Genomic DNA, 18,654 nt, shown 5'->3' with positions numbered 1-18,654 from the left:
GTCACTCACATCCACATCATCCATGGCCGTGCCAGTGGTCGTGCCATCCACGGTGGGACTTGAACTGGTGGAGCTGTCATAGTCCAAAGTGACAATCAGCACCTGCGCTGCCTCCTCCACCAGAGGCTCGCGATAGTCAGAGAAAAGCAGGTGATTGTAAGGAATCCCATAACCCACTGGGTCATAGGCACAGACGACATTCAGGAGCGATGTGAAGAGTGGGAGTGCATGTCTGGGGAGAAGAAAACATTCTCAGAAGGAAGAAGCCGGAAGCAAAAGGTGCTGCCTTGGGGAGGAACGGGATCTCTCTCCCCAAGAGTCTGGGGTCATGACAAAACACTAGCATCTTCTCTAACAGCAGCCCGTGACTGAGCAGCCCAGAGACAAGAGCTGACACTGCAGCTCCCAGATAGTCTCCTGGACTACAGCTGAGAGGGAAGGGGAGGTGAAAAAGGCGTGTGATCTCCCAGAAGGATCCTGTGCAGCAGTGTGAAAAAAGGGACAGGACCTCAAAGCTCTCTAGACTCTGGAAAGACAAAACTGTCTGCCTTCAGCCAGGACTGTGCTCCCCCAGGTAAGCAACTGTCACCTGGGGAGCTGCAGGTCCCAGAGGAGACAATGTCACTAGAGGGCAGCATTCACCCGCTACCAACACCACAAACCACCCACTGCAGCGCCAAGCTACCATCCCCACCAGGGAAGAGGGCCTACAGCAGGGAACAGGATCTGCCATTTCCCACAGGACAGGGATCAGTCCTGCATCAAACTCCAGTGAGCACCAGGCTCAGTCTCTCCTTTTGCTGCTGAGGAACAATTCTCACTAAGCAGAGATGCTAACGGGGTGTAAGTAAGACAGGCTGCCCAGGGAAGTGGTTGAGTCACCATCCCCAGAAGTATTTAAAAGACGTGTAGATGTGGCACTTAGGGACACAGTTTAGTGGCAGACTTGGTAGCGTTAGGTTAACAGTAAGACTCGATGATCTTAAAGGTTTTTTCCAACCTAAACAATTCTATGATTCTACGACAGGGACGAAGAAAAAGGACAACAGCCCCCTGATGTTGAAGGTAGCAAGTCCTATGGTCCCCCATTATGAACACATTCCAATAGAAGAGATCTGAAGGTATTTCTCTCTCTGGCACCCAGTTCCCCACCCTTCATCCTCACCTGTTCTCTGTAGAGCAGAAGAACTGTACCCAGGGGTTGGCGTTGCTGCTGTCCGAGGAGGGAGGCAGATACATGGCCTCAGAGAAACAGGTCAGCAGCAGCTTAAGCAGCTCTGTCCTGAAAGAAGGGAAAAGGAAGCCAAGGCCTGGAGCCATTCAAGAGCAGGGACAAGGTGCAGGAGACACAATCACTTACCACAACAACACATAAGGAAGGCTCAGTCCCATCTAGAAAGTCCTCCCCACAGAGAACTAAGCCCATTTCATTTCATAAGCAACACTGCTGTCACTGGCGCAAAGCTCAGCAGAATTGCTGCCTTATGAAAAAGAAATACAGTACAGAGCTCCTAGGCATTTTCAAAGCAGCAATGTTTTGCCAGTTCCTGTTGCAGACATTCTGACTCCTGTATCATACTACAAAAAGCTATTCAAATGGACAGATGTTTTTTTGCTGTGTTACCAGTCCTGTTAGCTCAGAAAGGAGCAAGGAGAAAGCCCCTTGGGAATCACAGACACCCAAAGAGGCAAGGGAGAGCCCATCCCCCTTAGATCCCCCTCTCCTGAGCCCAGTTTCTTTCCATTCTGCCTTTGCAGGCCCTCTTACCTATTCAAGTCATGGATGTAGTTAGGCTGTGGAGAATGAGCAAAGCCCACTCCTGCCTCCCAGATGTACTCACAACTGTCAATGGAATGGATATCTTCTGCTGTGTCCTGTAGGAGAAATAAGAGGTTGGACCACAGAAGGCAAGAGCCAGAGTTGACAGCACTAGTGGTATCCAAGGCAGTTCAGCCCCCTTTCAGCAAAGGAACCAGCAGAGAAGCATCCAGACACTCAGACTGTACACACCAGCCCCACCCAGGGAGCACCCCTGACAGAGGGCCTCTTATCTTCAACAGGTACTAAGTACCATGCAGAATGAGGCCCTTTGTCTAGCACGCTAAGGTGCAATGATAGTCACCTCCACTGAGAAAGGTGACCCAATGCCAAAGGATCCAAAAGACATTCTGTTCTCATTACTGGATGCATCAGCATCTCCTCTCCTTTCCCCCGCATCTCATGAAACACAGCCCAGGTCAGGACAGCAGAGCCTGAGAGCAACCAAGATGCACTTACGACCCCAACCACGACTCCCACAAAGCCAGCATGCTGACAACAGCTACTGCTGGCACAGAGGCAACTGCAGCTTCCTCCACAGTCCAGGCTTTTCCTGCGTTGTTACTCACTTCCTACAGATAGGCCAGAGCTCACCTGCTGTTAGGTTTCTCACCAAGCTCCTCAGAACAACTCTTGCTGAGATTGGAGTGCCTAAGACCTCCCTCCACAACCAAATCTTGAACATCTCCTGCCAGGCACAAATGCAATTACATCCACAAACCCACTTCTACCATGTGTTGACTAAGCAGGAACACTAGGAGGAGATAGCATGTTACTAGCCATCATTACAGCAGTTCCCCCGGCCTAAAAAAGCAGGTGCTGATGTCTTCAAAGAGCTCAGCCTTTGCAAGTAAGTGATGAAACACAGAGATGCAGGCACTGTGCATGACAGAGGGATCCCCAATTTCTAGCCTTAATTCCAGGGCTGACTTCAATAGGAGGACAAGCAGCAAAAGAGTATGGGTCATTCCCAGGTCTCCTTTGCCCATTCCCTCCCAGCTCTTACTCTTCCTCTTTACTCAGTTCTGCTTCAGCAACTATCCACCATGATCTGTATCTCCAGGGCCATATGCTGTTCTGCCATGAGCAGAGGTGGTTGTACCCATCTCTGCTCTTAACCTGCAGTCAGACCTGAGAACGGACGTCAGACCAGATCCAGAGAGGGAAAACAGCTAGGCAAAGACTGCAGAGGCTGCAGGCAGCAGACAGGCAGCTAATAGCAAGGAACATAAAACATTCACGATCTCATTGTCTAATTCAACTTGCCCAGAGCCCTGGAAAACCAGGCTAGCTGCTGCCAAGGGAGAAAAAGGGAGAAATCACAGGTGCAGCGTGGGGCAGGGCTCTCCCAGGAAAAACTGCTGTCACCCTGACTTGTGCAATCCATCCTAAGCGACAGCGAGTTCATCTGTTTCAGCCTCACTCCCACTTACTCTTAGCACATGGGTAGCTCTGAACCAGCCTCACCCCTTCATCCCCAGGTGACAGATTTCAACTCTGTTTCTACTACCCAGAAACCTCGAGCAAGCAATTTAGTACCCAGGTTTGTCAGGGAATTTTGCAGCCATCAAATACACAGTGGTTTAGCATGTTCATTTTTAATTTACTTCATAGCTATACCAAAAAAAAAGAGGGCTGCCCACTTTTCTTTATAGACTGGACCTACAAGAAACACCACAGAGTCATTGGTGTGGAGAGAGAAAGAGGGGGGGAGGGAGACACACCAGAATCTGTCCTTAGCAAACACCTAGTAGGAGACCCCTGCTTCAGGGAACTCCTCTGAAGTAAAGACAGTCACCATAAAGATCAGAACACTGTATCATTGCAGCAAAGATAAATAAGAGGGAGAAGAGGTAGAAAGACACAACAGAGACCATCTACTCATTCACATCACAGCACCTGCGATCAGGCAAACAGCTGCTTCCTGCCCTGGACTGCACCAAATTGCCAGCGAAAGGAACAAGGTGCTAAAGGTCTCTGCTCTGATGGCAACAACAGAAGAGCGGTTGTTTGCCAGCACAACCACGTTTTCCTGAGGGGCAAACTGTAGTGTGGGGGTAAGTGCCAGCAACTCTCACTACGACTCACCCAGCTGTCTCAGAACTTCTGTTTTAGAAGGCACAAACACCACACAGTGAACCCAAAATGTTGATCAATATTGGTCACTGCGGGTTCAAGCTCAGTGGCTCCGTATTTTCCTGCCTGCAGGTTTGCAGGAAGGTGCTGGGGTTTTCCAGGGTGTCCCCCACCATGCAGCTAATCTACCTCTATGCAGATAATCTCATGATTCAACTTACCACCGTGTTCCTCCGGTGGCTCTGCACAGTGAAATCAGGACAGAAGAGCAGATCTGCGACAGCAAGGAGCAACGACTCGGCCAGTGGCCGGGCATTTTCATCGTCTTCATCTCCCTAAAAGCGAGAAATGTGGAAGAGTATTGTCAGCCCCGGGTTAGCAAAAAGCACACAGTAACACTAGTATAACACAGCAAGAGAAAATACACTCCCCAAGAACACACAGGGAGGCAAGAAGTTACAGAGGAACAAGAGGGAGAAACACAGAAAAAAATCAGCCAGTAGAGGAAAGAAATTCCCCCCTGGAAGGTGACGACTAAATGGGAACAAGCTCTTTATTGACACCAAACTGAGCAGACAAAGGCCTAGAGATGTCAGGGAAACAGAAGAGTAGCACCGGACCTTGCCACGTAGAGATGCTTGACTTACTGAAGACAAAAGGAGAGGGAACCATTTACAGAAAAGGGTGTTTTACAGTCATGAAGGAGGGTGATTTGGATAATGCACAGAGGCAGCTATAGGAAGAAGCCAGCCAGCAGCAGTAAGGTGTAAAACCTCTCGAAGTCCTGGGTGGGCTGCCCAGAACTGCAGGTAACAGAACTGGGAGAGGCTGTGTGCATCATGCAAGGGGCTGGCTCAGCCTGCCATGGCAGAGCAAGCATAACAGCAGAGAGGATTTTGCCATCTCCAGTGTTCAAAGCAATCACTCGAATCATGCATGGCTACTCCTCTGCAACTGTTGCCACGGGAAACCTTGCCAGATCCTGCCTGTCAAAGAGCATCCTGGATGGGAGGCCTTCCCCACCACACACTGGTGCTGGGGGGAAAGGCAGGGAGCAGGAATGGTAGGAGCTTATCTAACTCGGCCAGGTCTCTGTCAGCCTGCGCACAACACGCAGCTCTTAAATCACAGCAAGTAGCTAACGGAGATAATAGCCTGTGTGGCTCTGACGTCTGTCTCAGCAACAGCAGGAAGACTACTGTCAAACAGATCCCGGATGTAAGGAGAGTCCCAGAGAGGATGGATGGTGCCAGCACAGCAAAAATGCTTTTATTTGGGCTCACAGTCAGACGTGACATGACAAGCATTAGGGTATTTCTTTTCCAAGAATGATCTTTGCTAACATCACCTCAGCCGCCAGAAAACATCCCTGCAGGCTCTGGGTACCATCACATCCAAAATGGGTGACACAAAACAAACCAATAGATCTGTACACAATACAGACCCCCTAACAGGAGAGGGAGCACCCATCATCCAGGAGCTCTGCCATCCTTCACACCATCATGAAGCAGGCAAAGGATAATCGCAGAGATATTTACTAACGGTCCAGGCATACCATCATCTTCCCCTTCAGTTCCCAGGACGAAATCAGCCTTCAGACAGCAAAGCAGTTGCCCCTAGATTAGGCATGACCCCAGCTTCCCTAACATCTCAGAGCTTTATTTGTTATCCCCTGCCAGGCAGCTCAGCCAGCCTTACAGCTGCTTCTGCACATGGTTAAATCGTGGTCCAGGGTGCTCCATAACAACTCCACTGACATTCAGGAGGCACAACGCAGCAGGAGGGCTCCCAAACCCAGCACACATGCACTGGGCTGGATCACCTTGAGGTGACCCCACCACTCTAAGGCTGAGAAACTCTCTCTTCCAGGTGCTGAACAAGGTGGAAAAACAGTAGTAACAGCAGCCTGGCTGGATCAAAGCACCAGGCACACGGCATGTTCCTTCCCAAAACAAGCTCCTCCATTGATAAGCCTGGCCGGCACTCCCTGGCTCCTGCAGGGATGAAAGGGTGGACAACCACCACCCTCCCAATCACACAGATCACATAACACAGCAGGTCAAGAAAAGACTTCCCTTTCTACCACCCAGACTTTCCCCTTGAAGTGGCCTCAGGCAAAATAGATTAGAGGTGACAGGCAGAGACAGCGCAAGGTGCAAGGTTTGTACTCCACCAACCACTGCCGATCCTTTACAACCTTCCCCAAGAACAATGCAGTACACTTAACATTCAGGGGAAACCACACTCTTCAGTACAGCCACACTGACCTGCAGATTCAGAAACTCATAGCAGAGTGCTCTCTATGCACAGAGCAGGCAGTTGCTGAGGGAGCAAGCAGGCAAATTCCTGGCCTAACTCAACTGTGTTTCAACACTATTTCTCCTATTTGCAGGACACCCTAAAGCACTTTCACCTTGTTCCTCTGAGAGACAGGGAAGAGCGCTATTGTGCCTGCTATCTAGACAGAGAAGTGTAGGGAGATTCAGAGACCCCCCTGAGATTATACACATCACTGACAGAGCCAGAAACAGTACCTAATTCTTTAGCCTTAATTCTTTAACTGCTCTTGCTCAGTTGTGGGCTTCACCTATCATGCTAGGCCCCTGGTTAAAACTGTATCACTCAGCTCGTAAGCAGGGTATTGAGTCATGATGCTGAGAGCTTCTCTGGCACTATTTGCTTTTAATATGACATTCTACTATCAATGGAAATGACACCCTATTTCAGTTTGACTTGAATCTTAAATCAACTTTAGTTAATGTCACTTTGGTTTAAGAAAGTCATACAGCCTTTAGTACCGCGCTCACGTTCATTTCGATTCACAACTTCAGTTATACTGGAAAAGCCTTCCTTCACATACCAGTGCTCTCCTACAGCTACACACCCAAGTAAATATTCAGGGGATACAGCAACCTGTGCAAAACAAAGCAGCTGAGGGCGAGAAGAGCAACAAGAATCGAAGGAAGGAAAAGAACTTAGAAGGTTCCACCTAATTTCTGACCAAGTAGAAATAACTGGACTAAAGTCGCCCCCCAAAGTATATAGGGTGTCCTTGGTGCAGCCTCCCCTTCACCCTCCAGAAAGAAGAATAAGTGCCAAGAGACAGACCCCTCCTCGGCCAGCCCCAGGGACAGTTGACCAGAAGAAACCTCTCCAGTCTGGGTCCTCGAAGATGTAAGGCAGGATACGGGTGAGAAGCCGGCAGCAGTTCAAGACTATTTGCCTCTCCTTCTCCGTGTGGCAGCCGCTCTCTGCTCCCTGCACCAGCTTCTCCACAGCCTGAAGGAAACAAAACCAAGGCAAGTAGCATTAGTCTGGACATAAGTTAGCAAGAGTTGAGCAGGTCTCACCAGCAGGTCCTCACATAGAGTTATAAGCAGTTCTTGGAGCCCGTTTTCTCAGAGTTCAACAGTACAGGTGCTGTTGCTGTTTGCAACACTGCAGAAATAGGGTTAATGGATCTTAAACAGACCTTTTTGAATTTCTACTGTCCCACTGCAAGAGACCTCACATGCCAGGGCTAATCCATGCAGCACACATGCTGTGCCACGTGAGACAGAGAGCCAAAGCACCAGAAGGCTCCTTCCAGCACTGCTCCATGACATCCCACACTGCAAAGAGCAGATTAGATTAATCAGCAGCATCAGGTACATGAGATGCAGGCAGAACCAAGGCAGCAGCACTGTGCTGCATGGTGTGAGGCACTGGCAGGGGAAGATTCCACAGAAACACACAAAGTCTGACATATCTGTATGTGCTGTTGCGATTACAGCAGGAACCTCTCCTGACTTAGGAGGTGGGAGCTAAGCTGCTGCCTGTAACTATTAACGGTACAGATACGGCCTCCAGCAGAGTCTGTCACAGTCCAACTGCAGAGGAGGGTGGTAGCCCAGGTTTCCCCCGCTCACCCTGTGAACAGGACTGCTGCTCTGGAAAAAGATTCTGAGCCGAGTCTCTGCAGTCCATCTGATCACTACTGAACCAGTCACACTGTGTTTTTCAGAATAGGATGTGGGTCTTGCCAGGCAGCAACCACAGCCCCAGGAGGCAGCGGCAGGAGGTTTTACCCACAGACAGAAAAGGGCAGCTCTTTCCCCCCAGCAACTGCACCGGCTTGCTTTTCCTCCCTGATCTCAAGGGGAAACAGAGGGGGAATGAAAGCCAAAACATTTAGCAAGGATTCACCTTGCTGCTTTTTAATTCATGAGGTCATGTGTCCCTGCTTATTTTCATAGCAGACTGTCTGGATCACTGACTCTGCTAGCCTGCGTCATTGCCTTAGTGGGTATTTAAACGCTGTTTGCGTAGTCTCAGTCTGTCTGCACGCTACTCTATGACTGAGCTTAACTATTTTTTCAGGCACATTTATGACGCTGTACAGTCTGAGTCCACAGCCACAACTGCAAATGACATTTCAGCCATGTTGTTGTGCTCTCCACGAACCTGCAGCATTGCTAAGCGCAGTGGCACACTGCACCTGGCACAGGTCAGGGCCCTCAGCCTGGCAAAAGCACTGCAGGAGTCTGTAGGCTCCTCTGACCCCGATATCCCAAGATCTAGGGCTCCTGGATAAACAGCCCTGCAATGACCAAGTCTCCCAACACATCTGTTTCCAGTAGGGAGAACAGCCCATATTTTAGTCTTGGTTTTGGGGGAAAGAGGACACAGAGACAAAGGGGTTATGTGGTCAGTACAGGTCTCCCCAGCCCTTCTTGATTCAGAAGCTGCTGATTGCCATAAGCCAGGAAAAGAACCATTCTATTTTTCCTCATTTTTGTATTCTTTCTCAAGTATCCACTACAGGCATCTGTCTGAGGCACGATTCCCAGTCAGAGGTACCTTCACTATGATTCAGTAGGTCTCATTCACATTTTGTAGACCAGGAAAGAAAAACAGGATGACAACAACCATTTAAAACTGGGAAAATGCCATTCCAAATGTTTCCAATACTACAAATTCAAGGCTACTCTTTGCATGGCTCAAATCAGGAGCATTATTAACACCTGCACTTTCCCAGGCAGAGTAAGTCTCAGGCTGTTGCTCACCAGCTTGACAATTTGCCAAACCTGACAGGGTAAGAGATGTGAGTCAATGTCCCTTGTGCTCCACACAAGGATGTGGCAACACCAGAAGCAGCATCAGGGATGTTCTGATGTCACAGCAGAAGGAAAAAAGGTCTTAAAATCTCTCCCCAACTTCATCCAGGCACTTGTACAGTGACAATCTCGACATCCCTCTGGGATCTAACAACTTGAAGACACACTGATGCACAGTGAGGAGCAATTAGATGCAGACAGGGAATCAGATATACCAGCCTCCCCACAAATATGCAGCCTTAGTACAACGTCCTCTAAGCAGGAAGCAGTTTACATAGCAGGCAAGACCCAAGAGGGCAGGGTGAAACACAGGAAGGGGACAAGAGGAAAAAGGCTTCAAAGTGAGCAAATGCCAGCTGTGGTCTGTGCTAAACCAAGAGAGGATGGGCTGAGAGTTACCATCAGGAGGAGACAGGGACAAGCAAGCACAGCATGTGGTACAAGGAAATAATATGATACCTGTCTGCCCCCTTGGGAGCCATAGGGCTATTGATCCAGGGACACCGCCCTACTAGCACAGCACCAAGGAAGAAGACAGCACCAACCTTACCTTATAACACAAAGTCGCCAAGTTAGAAGGTGATTCTTCTCTCACTGCTCGGATCTCTGCAGCTGGTACAAGGGCAAAGACATCCTGCACTGAAGTGGCTGTGTCTGCCCAGAACTGGTCCCAAAAGGCATCATCGGTTGCCTCCACGGGCTGTGGAGAGACAAACATGGTTACAGATGCAGAACTACCATTCTATGAGATCCAAACATGAGTGATTATGCCTGGCTTAGGGATGGGGCCAGGCACAGAAGAGGTTCAATAAAACATACTGGCACTGGTTTTGTACTTCAACCTCTTTGTTACAAGGGCTTTGGCCAATTTGACCTCCCAAACAGAGCATTCCCTCAGCAAGACATTTATGTGACCAACTGCATCAGACTGGAACTCTCCAAGTCTTTCATGGAGTCACAACATACATGAGGCCTCCTGCTTGTCTGCAACCTAAGGCATGTATTACAAGATCTTTACTAACGCACATGGGCCAGGCTGCTGTCACATACTCTACCACCCTCAGAGCAAGCCAAGGATGCCCTGAGCATGCACTGGAATTACTTACATTGTAACCAAAGTCTCTAGGAAGCAATCAGAGACATCTCACATTAGGGCACAAACAGACCCACAGAACTGACAGAGCCACCCCAAAGCACTTACAGATGCAACGGAATTGATCTTTCTGAATCAAATATTTATGGGGAACTGGACCCAGTGCAGCTGGTCGCTGCCAAGGCTTTGTTCTTAAAAAGCACTAAGTGTGCAATTCAAAGGCGAAGATGGAAGGAGGAGCCTGAGATACCAAAAAAAGCAATCCATTTCAGACCTGTGGTCTGAGAAACCCACTCCCCGTGCCTGGGAACACATCTCTCCCAATTACCTTTTCTGGCTCTGCAGATGCAGACAATCCCCTCTTTTACCAGCACTGTTGTCCCCTTTTCACAGTGAGAGAACAAGGATTCTCCTTGAGCCCACCCTGAAACCCCAGTGCTAGGGATGCTGGCCATGAGGACAGTCTGTTTGCCAGTCTGCAGCTGGAAAGACAGCTCTGTACAGCTGGCTGCAGAGCCCCAATGTTATTTCCTCCAGCTTCTTCCTGACAGCGGAGCATCAACTTAGAAATCAAAACAACAATGATGACAACTTGGACATCAGGTTATAGGTGGCTGAACAAAGCAGACTGGACCTTGCTTTGCCCTTTATGGCTTTGCAGAGCCAGAGAGCAGCGCTGGCCATTCAAGGTGAAGCAGAGGCTCAGACACATGGGGCCAGCAGTGCCTCCAACCCTGTGGAAGCCTGGCAATGACCTGCCACTCCCCAAAAGGTGAAAATGCCAGCACTGTTTGCTGAAGGCAAAGGCATCTCCATTACACAACATCTCAGGCATCCAAAGCCTGGGAGCTCTGAAGTAAAGACTTAACTTTTCAGCCAGTCTAAAACTTAGCACAGCCCTTCCCATCTAAATGCTGATACTTGCCAAGAGATAGGCATCGCCCAAACAAGGCTGGGAGTGCTCATCCAGCCCAAGGGTCCAGCTACAGGGGTGGGATAAATACAAGCTTATTTATGCCAAGCAGTGTGAAAGAGATAGATCCACGATTTCAGGCAGAAGAGGAAAATGGAAGCTTTTCCAGAGGAGTTTCCCCAGCCATGCGTAGGCACGGTGGTACGCTCAGCAGGTCAGAAGAGCCGTCCGCCTGAGCACCCCCAGTTCTCGGCTGGGGACGAGGGGGAGCCTCCTGCCTGCAACGTGCAGCGCCTCTGAAGCGAACAGCAGCTCTCACTAACTGCGATAATCAGCACCATGGGCGGGTCTACCATGTCAGATGGGAAAGGGGCAAAAATATGAACGTGTGTTTAACTTAAACAATTCCTGCCCACTCCCAGCTCTGCTGTAGTAGGCAGAAAACTTGCCCAGCTCTATGCTGTTTCCAAATGCAGCCAAGACACAGCTCCAGGGAGAACAACTCATTCACAGCTCTGACACCAAGAAGTGCTGCATTTCCCTCTTTGCTATCACCTCCTGAATTAACGGCCACGGTCTGCGAGCAGGTGATGTGTCACTACCACCCAAAGGCCAAAAAGTGAGAGGGGCAGGCAGGCAGCCTGCCCCCAAACTCGTATAGCAGGTTACTGCCCTGCAGCTCTCTTCCTTAATGCTCCATTGCCACAGAGGCTGCTTATTGCTTGTCATGGTCCTTCCAGCCATGCAATGAATCAGCCCAGTCTTTAAAATACAATCTTTAAAAGCAAAACCAGATAAAACCCCACACGTGTTTAGGCATCTTCTTAAACTCTGCTCTAGTACTGAAACACTTCATTTTATCACGTGGCCACCAAAGCAAGTTGCCACCAAACCTCTTTCCAAGGGAAGAGCAACTTTTTCCAAATGGTTCAAGACCACAGCTCCTCAGAGGAAATCTGTAGGAACAGCGAAGTGTTTACAGCCTGACTTTCAGCTTCCTGAGTGTGCGAAGGAGCTGTGCTCTTCTGCAACCTGGCATGAAATGCTTAAATGGAAGCAAAGCTATTTTGCAAATCTGATCTCCAATTACACTCCTCAAAAAGAGCTAAGTATTTGGAAATCCAATCTATGTAATGCACAAAACATCCTACACTTCCTACACCCCCTTTCAAACCACGTACCACAACCGCATGTATAATTGCCACACGTACCTACTGGCTGCCTGCCACAGCCACTCCCACCGACAACAGTGAGCAGCAATTGCTGCTAATTGGAGATCATGCATAAATAATGGCTTCACTCTCATCTAGAGGGGAAGGAGAAAACCATTTCCCTCCAGTAGACACAGATCCCTTTACCTCCCACTAGCCTGAGGCCTCCTCAGAGGTTGAACACAGAAGCTGTTTTACAGATGGTAACACAACAGCTAAGACAGGTTGAAGAACACTGTCTCCGACTAAAATGACATGGAAGTAGAGAAGCATAGCAGCAATTACCCAAGCTGCAACACTGGACGCTGCAGCCACATTAATGTCACGGCTGCCATCTTGGCAAGCAGATTATGCTAAAACACCATTTCTTTCATTTTTAATAGCTGCAGCAAGTCAACTCCTCATCCAACAGATGGTATCCCGTGTACAATCCTGGGCCATGGATTCAGTACTGAGTCACTCACCTCCCCGCAGCCCCCCTGTTTTAATTAACAGTCTGCCATCATGAAGCTACTTGAGCCACATAATGTTCATCTCCTTGATAGAGCATTACTGGATGGTTTTACACTGATTGTATTATGCATACAGCATCTCTGGGGATCTAAATATCCATTTCCTCATGCTGAGCTCACCCAACAACCTGTATCTATCTCACAGAGAAGGGAAATACAGAGACCTAGAACAGTCTTGTTCACCAGCCATGGATATCTTCATTTGGAAATGTCAAGATTTAGTTACAAGTGTTGGTACTGCACATGCTGCAGTAACAAATCCCATAGCACCGCAGCTAGCCTTGACAATGCTTTAACAAGAAGAGCTCACAAGGAGCTGAATCTTCACCAGCAATGCTCTGAGCTGGGGCCACTTCAGATCCTCTGGATCAGCACAGATGTGTCCTCTCTTGGTGAGGGAGCTGCAGCACACAGATAAGAAAGAGCCTGATGCACCTCCAACACAGGGCAGACAACCAGCTCTGCACTAGCGGTGCAATGAGAATGAGAACTTCATCGTTGCCGGAAGAATCAAGGGATCGGTAGCTCAACTCTACTCTGGAAACACGACTGGCACATCTGGAGAGCAAAGGAAGTTCCTGACACCCCCAAATCCCACCGCAGAGGCTGATGAAGTTACAGAGTAACTGTCAGAGAGACACGCTGCTGCCTGAACCAAGCATTCCATGCCAAAAGGAAGAGATGACTGTAGCGCAGAGTGGTTGCTGACAACACAGTGGGCAGAGCTGAGGTTATGTGACATCTCAGAGTGGGCAAGGAGGGAGACTTTTGCCTTCAGTTCACCTGGGCAAGGTATAAAGACCTCCCACTTGCATGCTGGCCACACAAAGGTGGAACCAGTCCTACTGGACACCTCCAGTCTTTATTTCCCAATAGTTACCAATGTTGGGTTTCACGTTCTTTAAAGCACACCATACACACATGCTCTAGGAATCAGAAAAGGAAGACGCTCCGTTTGCAAGCATCTTGCCAATTACTGAACAGAGAATCACAGCCCTGAACAGGCAATCCCCAGGCAAACAGGTACGTCACAGGAAACAGGAAAACAGAGTGGAGCTGACCATGTCCTATAAACAGGAAAAGGTCCCACAGCCTCCCCCCATTCGTTACTGTCCTCAGCCTGACGCTAGCACCACCTTCGCTTTCTCTTTCAGATACAATCCCTCACAAACTCAGGCACGGTGAGCATTTGCACCCTCCTCCCAACCAAGAGCTCTCTACACTTACACCTTTACATGGAATGCCTGTTCCCAACAATTCTTCCGACTGGTCCCTACCAGAGGGCTGTCCTTAAACCAATTCTGAGGTTGCTGCAAATCGCCAGCAGAGAATCAAAGGGGCAAGCAGTCACTAGCCTTGCTTACTGTATTCTCCTTTTGCTTCTTGCCGACACACCAACTGAGCATCCCACCATCTGAGATAGCAAAGCATTTGGGGACTCCCCTTTTTCTGGGACTCGACAGTAGAGCAGGGCCCTAGGGTTTCTAGCCAGTACTACGCAAGCTCAGATAATATGTAACAGCAGCGTGCTCATTTCCACCCCAAATGAGGCAGAACTGTGGAGTGTGATGTCCAGAGAGCCATTCATGCAGCACTTGATTGAGCTCTAGGAGATCAGGCAACCCTGCAGGGCCAACGGATTAGTTTTAGGCAATTCACACACCTTTGTGCCACCTGCTTGTGAGCCACTATGTAAAAGAAAAGTCTGAGGACAGATTTATTCAAAACATTAATAACTAGCAAGATTTCATCCCTGCTGCCAAGGACAGCAGCTCCACACAGATTTCAGAGCAACAGTAAATTTTTCTGTAGGACCTTTGCGGTCAGCAGTGCAGAATCAAGGAGACTCCATATGAGTCTGTCACCAGTTCTCTGCTCCCATGGCAGAGACAGTGTTGCAAAGGAAACTGGAAAATTACATTGGTGGAAGTCTGGCAGTGAAAGCCTAGGACAAAAGTCAGCTGTGTGAAGTGTTAGTTACAGCTTTGGTTTTAAGACAACAACTTTGGTTTTGATCAACCTGAGAGACTTGGATACTTGAATCAAGCTGGAATAGTGTCAGAAATAGGCTGCTAGAAACCAGCCTCTCTCCTAGCACAAGACGTACTTTTATCAGGCTCAAATTAACAGCCTGTTGTAGCACATCAGAGAAAAAGAAAGAACTGGAGTTTGTCCCTAGTGTTTGATCCTTCCTGTCTCTTTAAAAGCAGAGGCATAGCTAGCATTAAAATCTAACAAGCTAGTTCACAAGACCAAAATTTCTTATCTTCCAGTTGTTTGCCTGCAGAAACCATTTAATCACCAAGTGGCTGAGAAAAGAAAGCGTGTTTCCCCAGCAGTTAAGATTCCCAGCTTTAGTTTCCTGCTCTGCCACGGACTAGCTGTCATACTCACAACCTGCATTTCCTTTCACCTGTTAAGTAGACAGCATTTTTATGGGCAATTTGGGAGGGCTCACACATTCTCTATGATAAAGCACACCTGTTTCATTATTAAAAGGGTGGGCCCTATCAATTTAAAGGTGTGCAGTGTAATGTAATATATACATATAAAAAATCCTAAAGCCCATTTCTCCATGTGTGGTTATTAATATACATCTGTAGCATAAACTAATTCCTTCCTTCTGGTACTACTGCCCTTTTTTAATCACTGAAATCATTCTCAAGTTATTTTTTCTTTTTTATACTCCTACATCTTCAGAGTTTCTCTTTGGCAATTAAAAAAGTCAATTAAGTCAATTCCATTTGTGTCCAGACTTGGTTTGACTTTCACGTTCCGGGCTCTACGCGTGCTACGAGCATTCAAGTGTTATGTTCCTTACAGATTTATTTAATTTTTTTAAATGTTCACATGGGAACGCTCATATTCTTTAATTAATGAAAGCCTGGAGATTATAAGAACTTATTTTTAAGAAAAATCTAACTTCAATACCAACTCTGAACCTTCACCAGTGAATGAACAGTGCTTTCTGCTCAACCACTTCCTTCCATCAGAGTGCTAGGAAACACTGCATAGTGCATTACTAAGCTCACAGTTTCATGTTACGGATGATTTGACAAAAATCTATTTGTCCAGCTACCTAATACCAGAGGAGAGGGCTGCAAAAAAGGAGATATGCTGCTGCGAAAGCAAAGTGTATTTTGAGCTAATAGCTTTGAAGTAGGTATTTGACTCTGTCCATTATTGCAGCCTGGTCTTGAATCCAGGGTCTCATGGACTAGGAGGTTACATGGAGGTTGCTGCTGGTACAAGATCAGAAGGCTCCAGGAGAGTCCAGTCACGCATCCTGCACGAGCAAACACCAGTGCCCTTCTAGAGTATGTAAATATGGGAGCGCCAACACCCCACCCTTTTTCCACATGGCAGTTAGTCTCACCTAGACCACAAAGACGTGAAATGAATCCAGCCAAGAATGAAGCTTTTTCTCCTTCCTTTATTTGGGGCCCCACTGAACCTTCTTTCATTACACACGTCGATAAACCAGGGGAGGGGAGCGTTCTCTTCTTGGCTGGCGATATGAAGGATTGCCTTATACAGGATTTTCTCTGTGAACAGCGGACTGAGAAGACCCCTACTGGCTTGATTTCCCCCTGCCAATCTCACTTTATAAGCATGTTTCCCAGTGGAGGAAGAACAGTCCAAAGCTGAAGGCACTCAGATCTATTTGGCATCCGGAAGAGACTTTGGAAGAATCCCTTACAATATTAATTCATCCACTTCTCTTTTTGCCTAGGGATGTTGTGGAACATCCACAATTGGAGGTTTTTAAGAACATGTTCACAGAAGCCATTCCTGAGCAATGCAGATAGAAGCAATACTACTTTAGAAAGTATAAACACAATTTCTCAAAGGCTCTTCCAGCCTTACTTTCTACAATTCATTTTCCAGTTCTAGTCTTTGTTTCTTGAGTTCTCACACAGATTTCCTCCTCTTACTCTTTACCCCTTTGCATCCATACTCTTTTCTTCTGAATTCATTCCTCATCGTTAAATATCTTTCTGCCATCACCCCCAAGTTTTCTTAGCAGCTGTTATTCCCTCACCACCAAAGGCGGCTCAGAACAGCAATTCTCCATTATAGCTCAGAAGAACCTGAGATGCAATTTCTCAATAGAGCAAAACCCCTCTGCTCCTTCGACAGAAGGACAGCCTAGTAATTTTCTGCCAGTGTGCTGCTGGGCTCCCAAATTAAGGCAAGAACTAAACTAGCTCCCAGGACATAAGCAACATCTGTTAGACCTCTAGGCAACCACCCTCCCTACACACCGTCCTGACTTCCCTTCACTTAATTCCTTCTCCTCTTCAGCCTGCAGAAATAAAGCAGTATTTCACAAGTCACAGATGTAAGGTGCTTCTGCTGCAAAAAGCTCACCCCAACAGCACAGTTGGCCAACAGCCCTTTCAATCTGCTATTACCCAAAAACAGGGCAAGATTCTAATTATTGGGGGGGGGGGGGGGGGGGGGGAGAAGATGCAGAAAAGGGGGCATTGCCAAACCTTGTGGTGATGTAAACCTGCAGCTGAATACATTACGAGCTGTGGACGTCCCTTACAACAGCAGCGTCTTGGTCTGCTACCACAGGACGCTGTTTAGCAAAGCGCAAGATGTCAGAGGCAGCGAGTGCTGTGCCACCAGCACGGCCCCGCCAGACCTGACGGCTGCTCCCTGGAACCGGCCGGTGCCCCGGGGCACAGCGCGGCCTCACCGCCTTACTCTGCTCCCCCTCCATAACCGCACGAGACCTCTGGAGACCAGCGACATGGCAGATGGGACCAGCTTGCCCGGATCCCCCGTCGGCTCCCCAGCCCCAGGGCGAGGCCTCACCGCGACAGCCTGGACCAGAGCCAGCCATGGCCGAAGCCCCCGGCCGCGGCGGCGTTGTCACCTCCGCCCCGAGCCCTGCGGGTCCCCAGCAGCGTGCAGCGCTGTCCCCGTGCACAAGGCACCCGCGCCGGCCCTGCTCACCAGGCTCGGGCTGCGGTGGCAGCGGCCCGGCCGCCCCCTTCCCTCAGCGCCGGGGGTGGCTCAGGGTAGGGCCGGGGGAAGGGGGCCTGCCAGCCCGCCCCGGTTGCCTCCGAACACCCCCGGCCACCTCACAGCCGGAGGAGGCCGCGCCTCAGGGCAGGCGGGCGGCTCCCGACATGGCGGCCCCCCCCTCACCTCACCCACCTCCCGACATGGCGGCCCCCCCCCTCACCTCACCCACCTCCCGACATGGCGGCCCCCCCCTCACCTCACCCACCTCCCGACATGGCGGCCCCCCCCTCACCTCACCCACCTCCCGACATGGCGGCCCCCCCCTCACCTCACCCACCTCCCGACATGGCGGCCCCCCCCCCCCACCTCACCCACCTCCCGACATGGCGGCCCTCACCTGGGTCTTGGTGGTGAGCTGGATCACCGCCTTCCTGAAGTTGAGCTTAGAGTCGGCGCTGCCCATCGTGCGGCCCGGCTCGGCGGGGCTGCGGCCTGCCAGCCGCGGCGGGCAGGGCCGGGCAGGGCCGTCCCCTCACGCCGCCGATCCCGCCTCCCCTCGTCGGGCGGCCGCCGCCGCCATCCCCCTTCCCCGCGCCGGCGGCTCCCCCTGCCTCCCTCCCTCCTGTCAAACCCGGCCTCGCAGGTCCCGGCTCTCCCGCCGCTCCTCCCGCAGCCCTTCCTCCGCCCACGGCCGCGGCTCCTCCTTCGCCGGCCCCGCCGCCAGCCCTCCATCCCGCCCCGCTGCCTCTCCGCAGGCACCTTCCTCCTCCTCCCTGCCCCCGTCTCTCCCCTCCTTTCCCATCTCCGCCTGCCATCCCTTCCCCGCTTCACCCCTTCCCTCCCTCATCCTTATCCTGGCAGCCCCTTCCCTCCCTCCATTCCCTTTCCGCCCGCACTTCGCTCCCCGTGGCCGTGCTCCCCCTGCGCCCTCCCTCATCTCCCCTCTCCATGAGGGCC

At 50.0% G+C, this 18,654-nt stretch overlaps 1 protein-coding gene across 1 annotated transcript in view; it reads right to left on the bottom strand.

The window, feature by feature from the left end:
* HID1 (HID1 domain containing) overlaps nt 1–18,160 on the bottom strand; it is a 30,837-nt gene extending 12,677 nt beyond the window's left edge. The window contains exons 1-7 of the mRNA XM_059828113.1: nt 18,095–18,160; nt 9,542–9,691; nt 7,004–7,174; nt 4,117–4,230; nt 1,769–1,875; nt 1,166–1,282; nt 10–232 (exon numbers count right to left, since the gene is read on the bottom strand). Coding sequence (XP_059684096.1) covers nt 10–232; nt 1,166–1,282; nt 1,769–1,875; nt 4,117–4,230; nt 7,004–7,174; nt 9,542–9,691; nt 18,095–18,160 — 948 coding nt within the window. The remainder of the gene's footprint in view (nt 1–9; nt 233–1,165; nt 1,283–1,768; nt 1,876–4,116; nt 4,231–7,003; nt 7,175–9,541; nt 9,692–18,094) is intronic.
* Nucleotides 18,161–18,654: the final 494 nt, after the last annotated feature.

The sequence above is a fragment of the Gavia stellata genome, chromosome 22, assembly GCF_030936135.1.
Source record: "Gavia stellata isolate bGavSte3 chromosome 22, bGavSte3.hap2, whole genome shotgun sequence".
NCBI lineage: Eukaryota > Metazoa > Chordata > Aves > Gaviiformes > Gaviidae > Gavia > Gavia stellata.
This window is presented reverse-complemented; position numbering and strand designations above follow the sequence as displayed.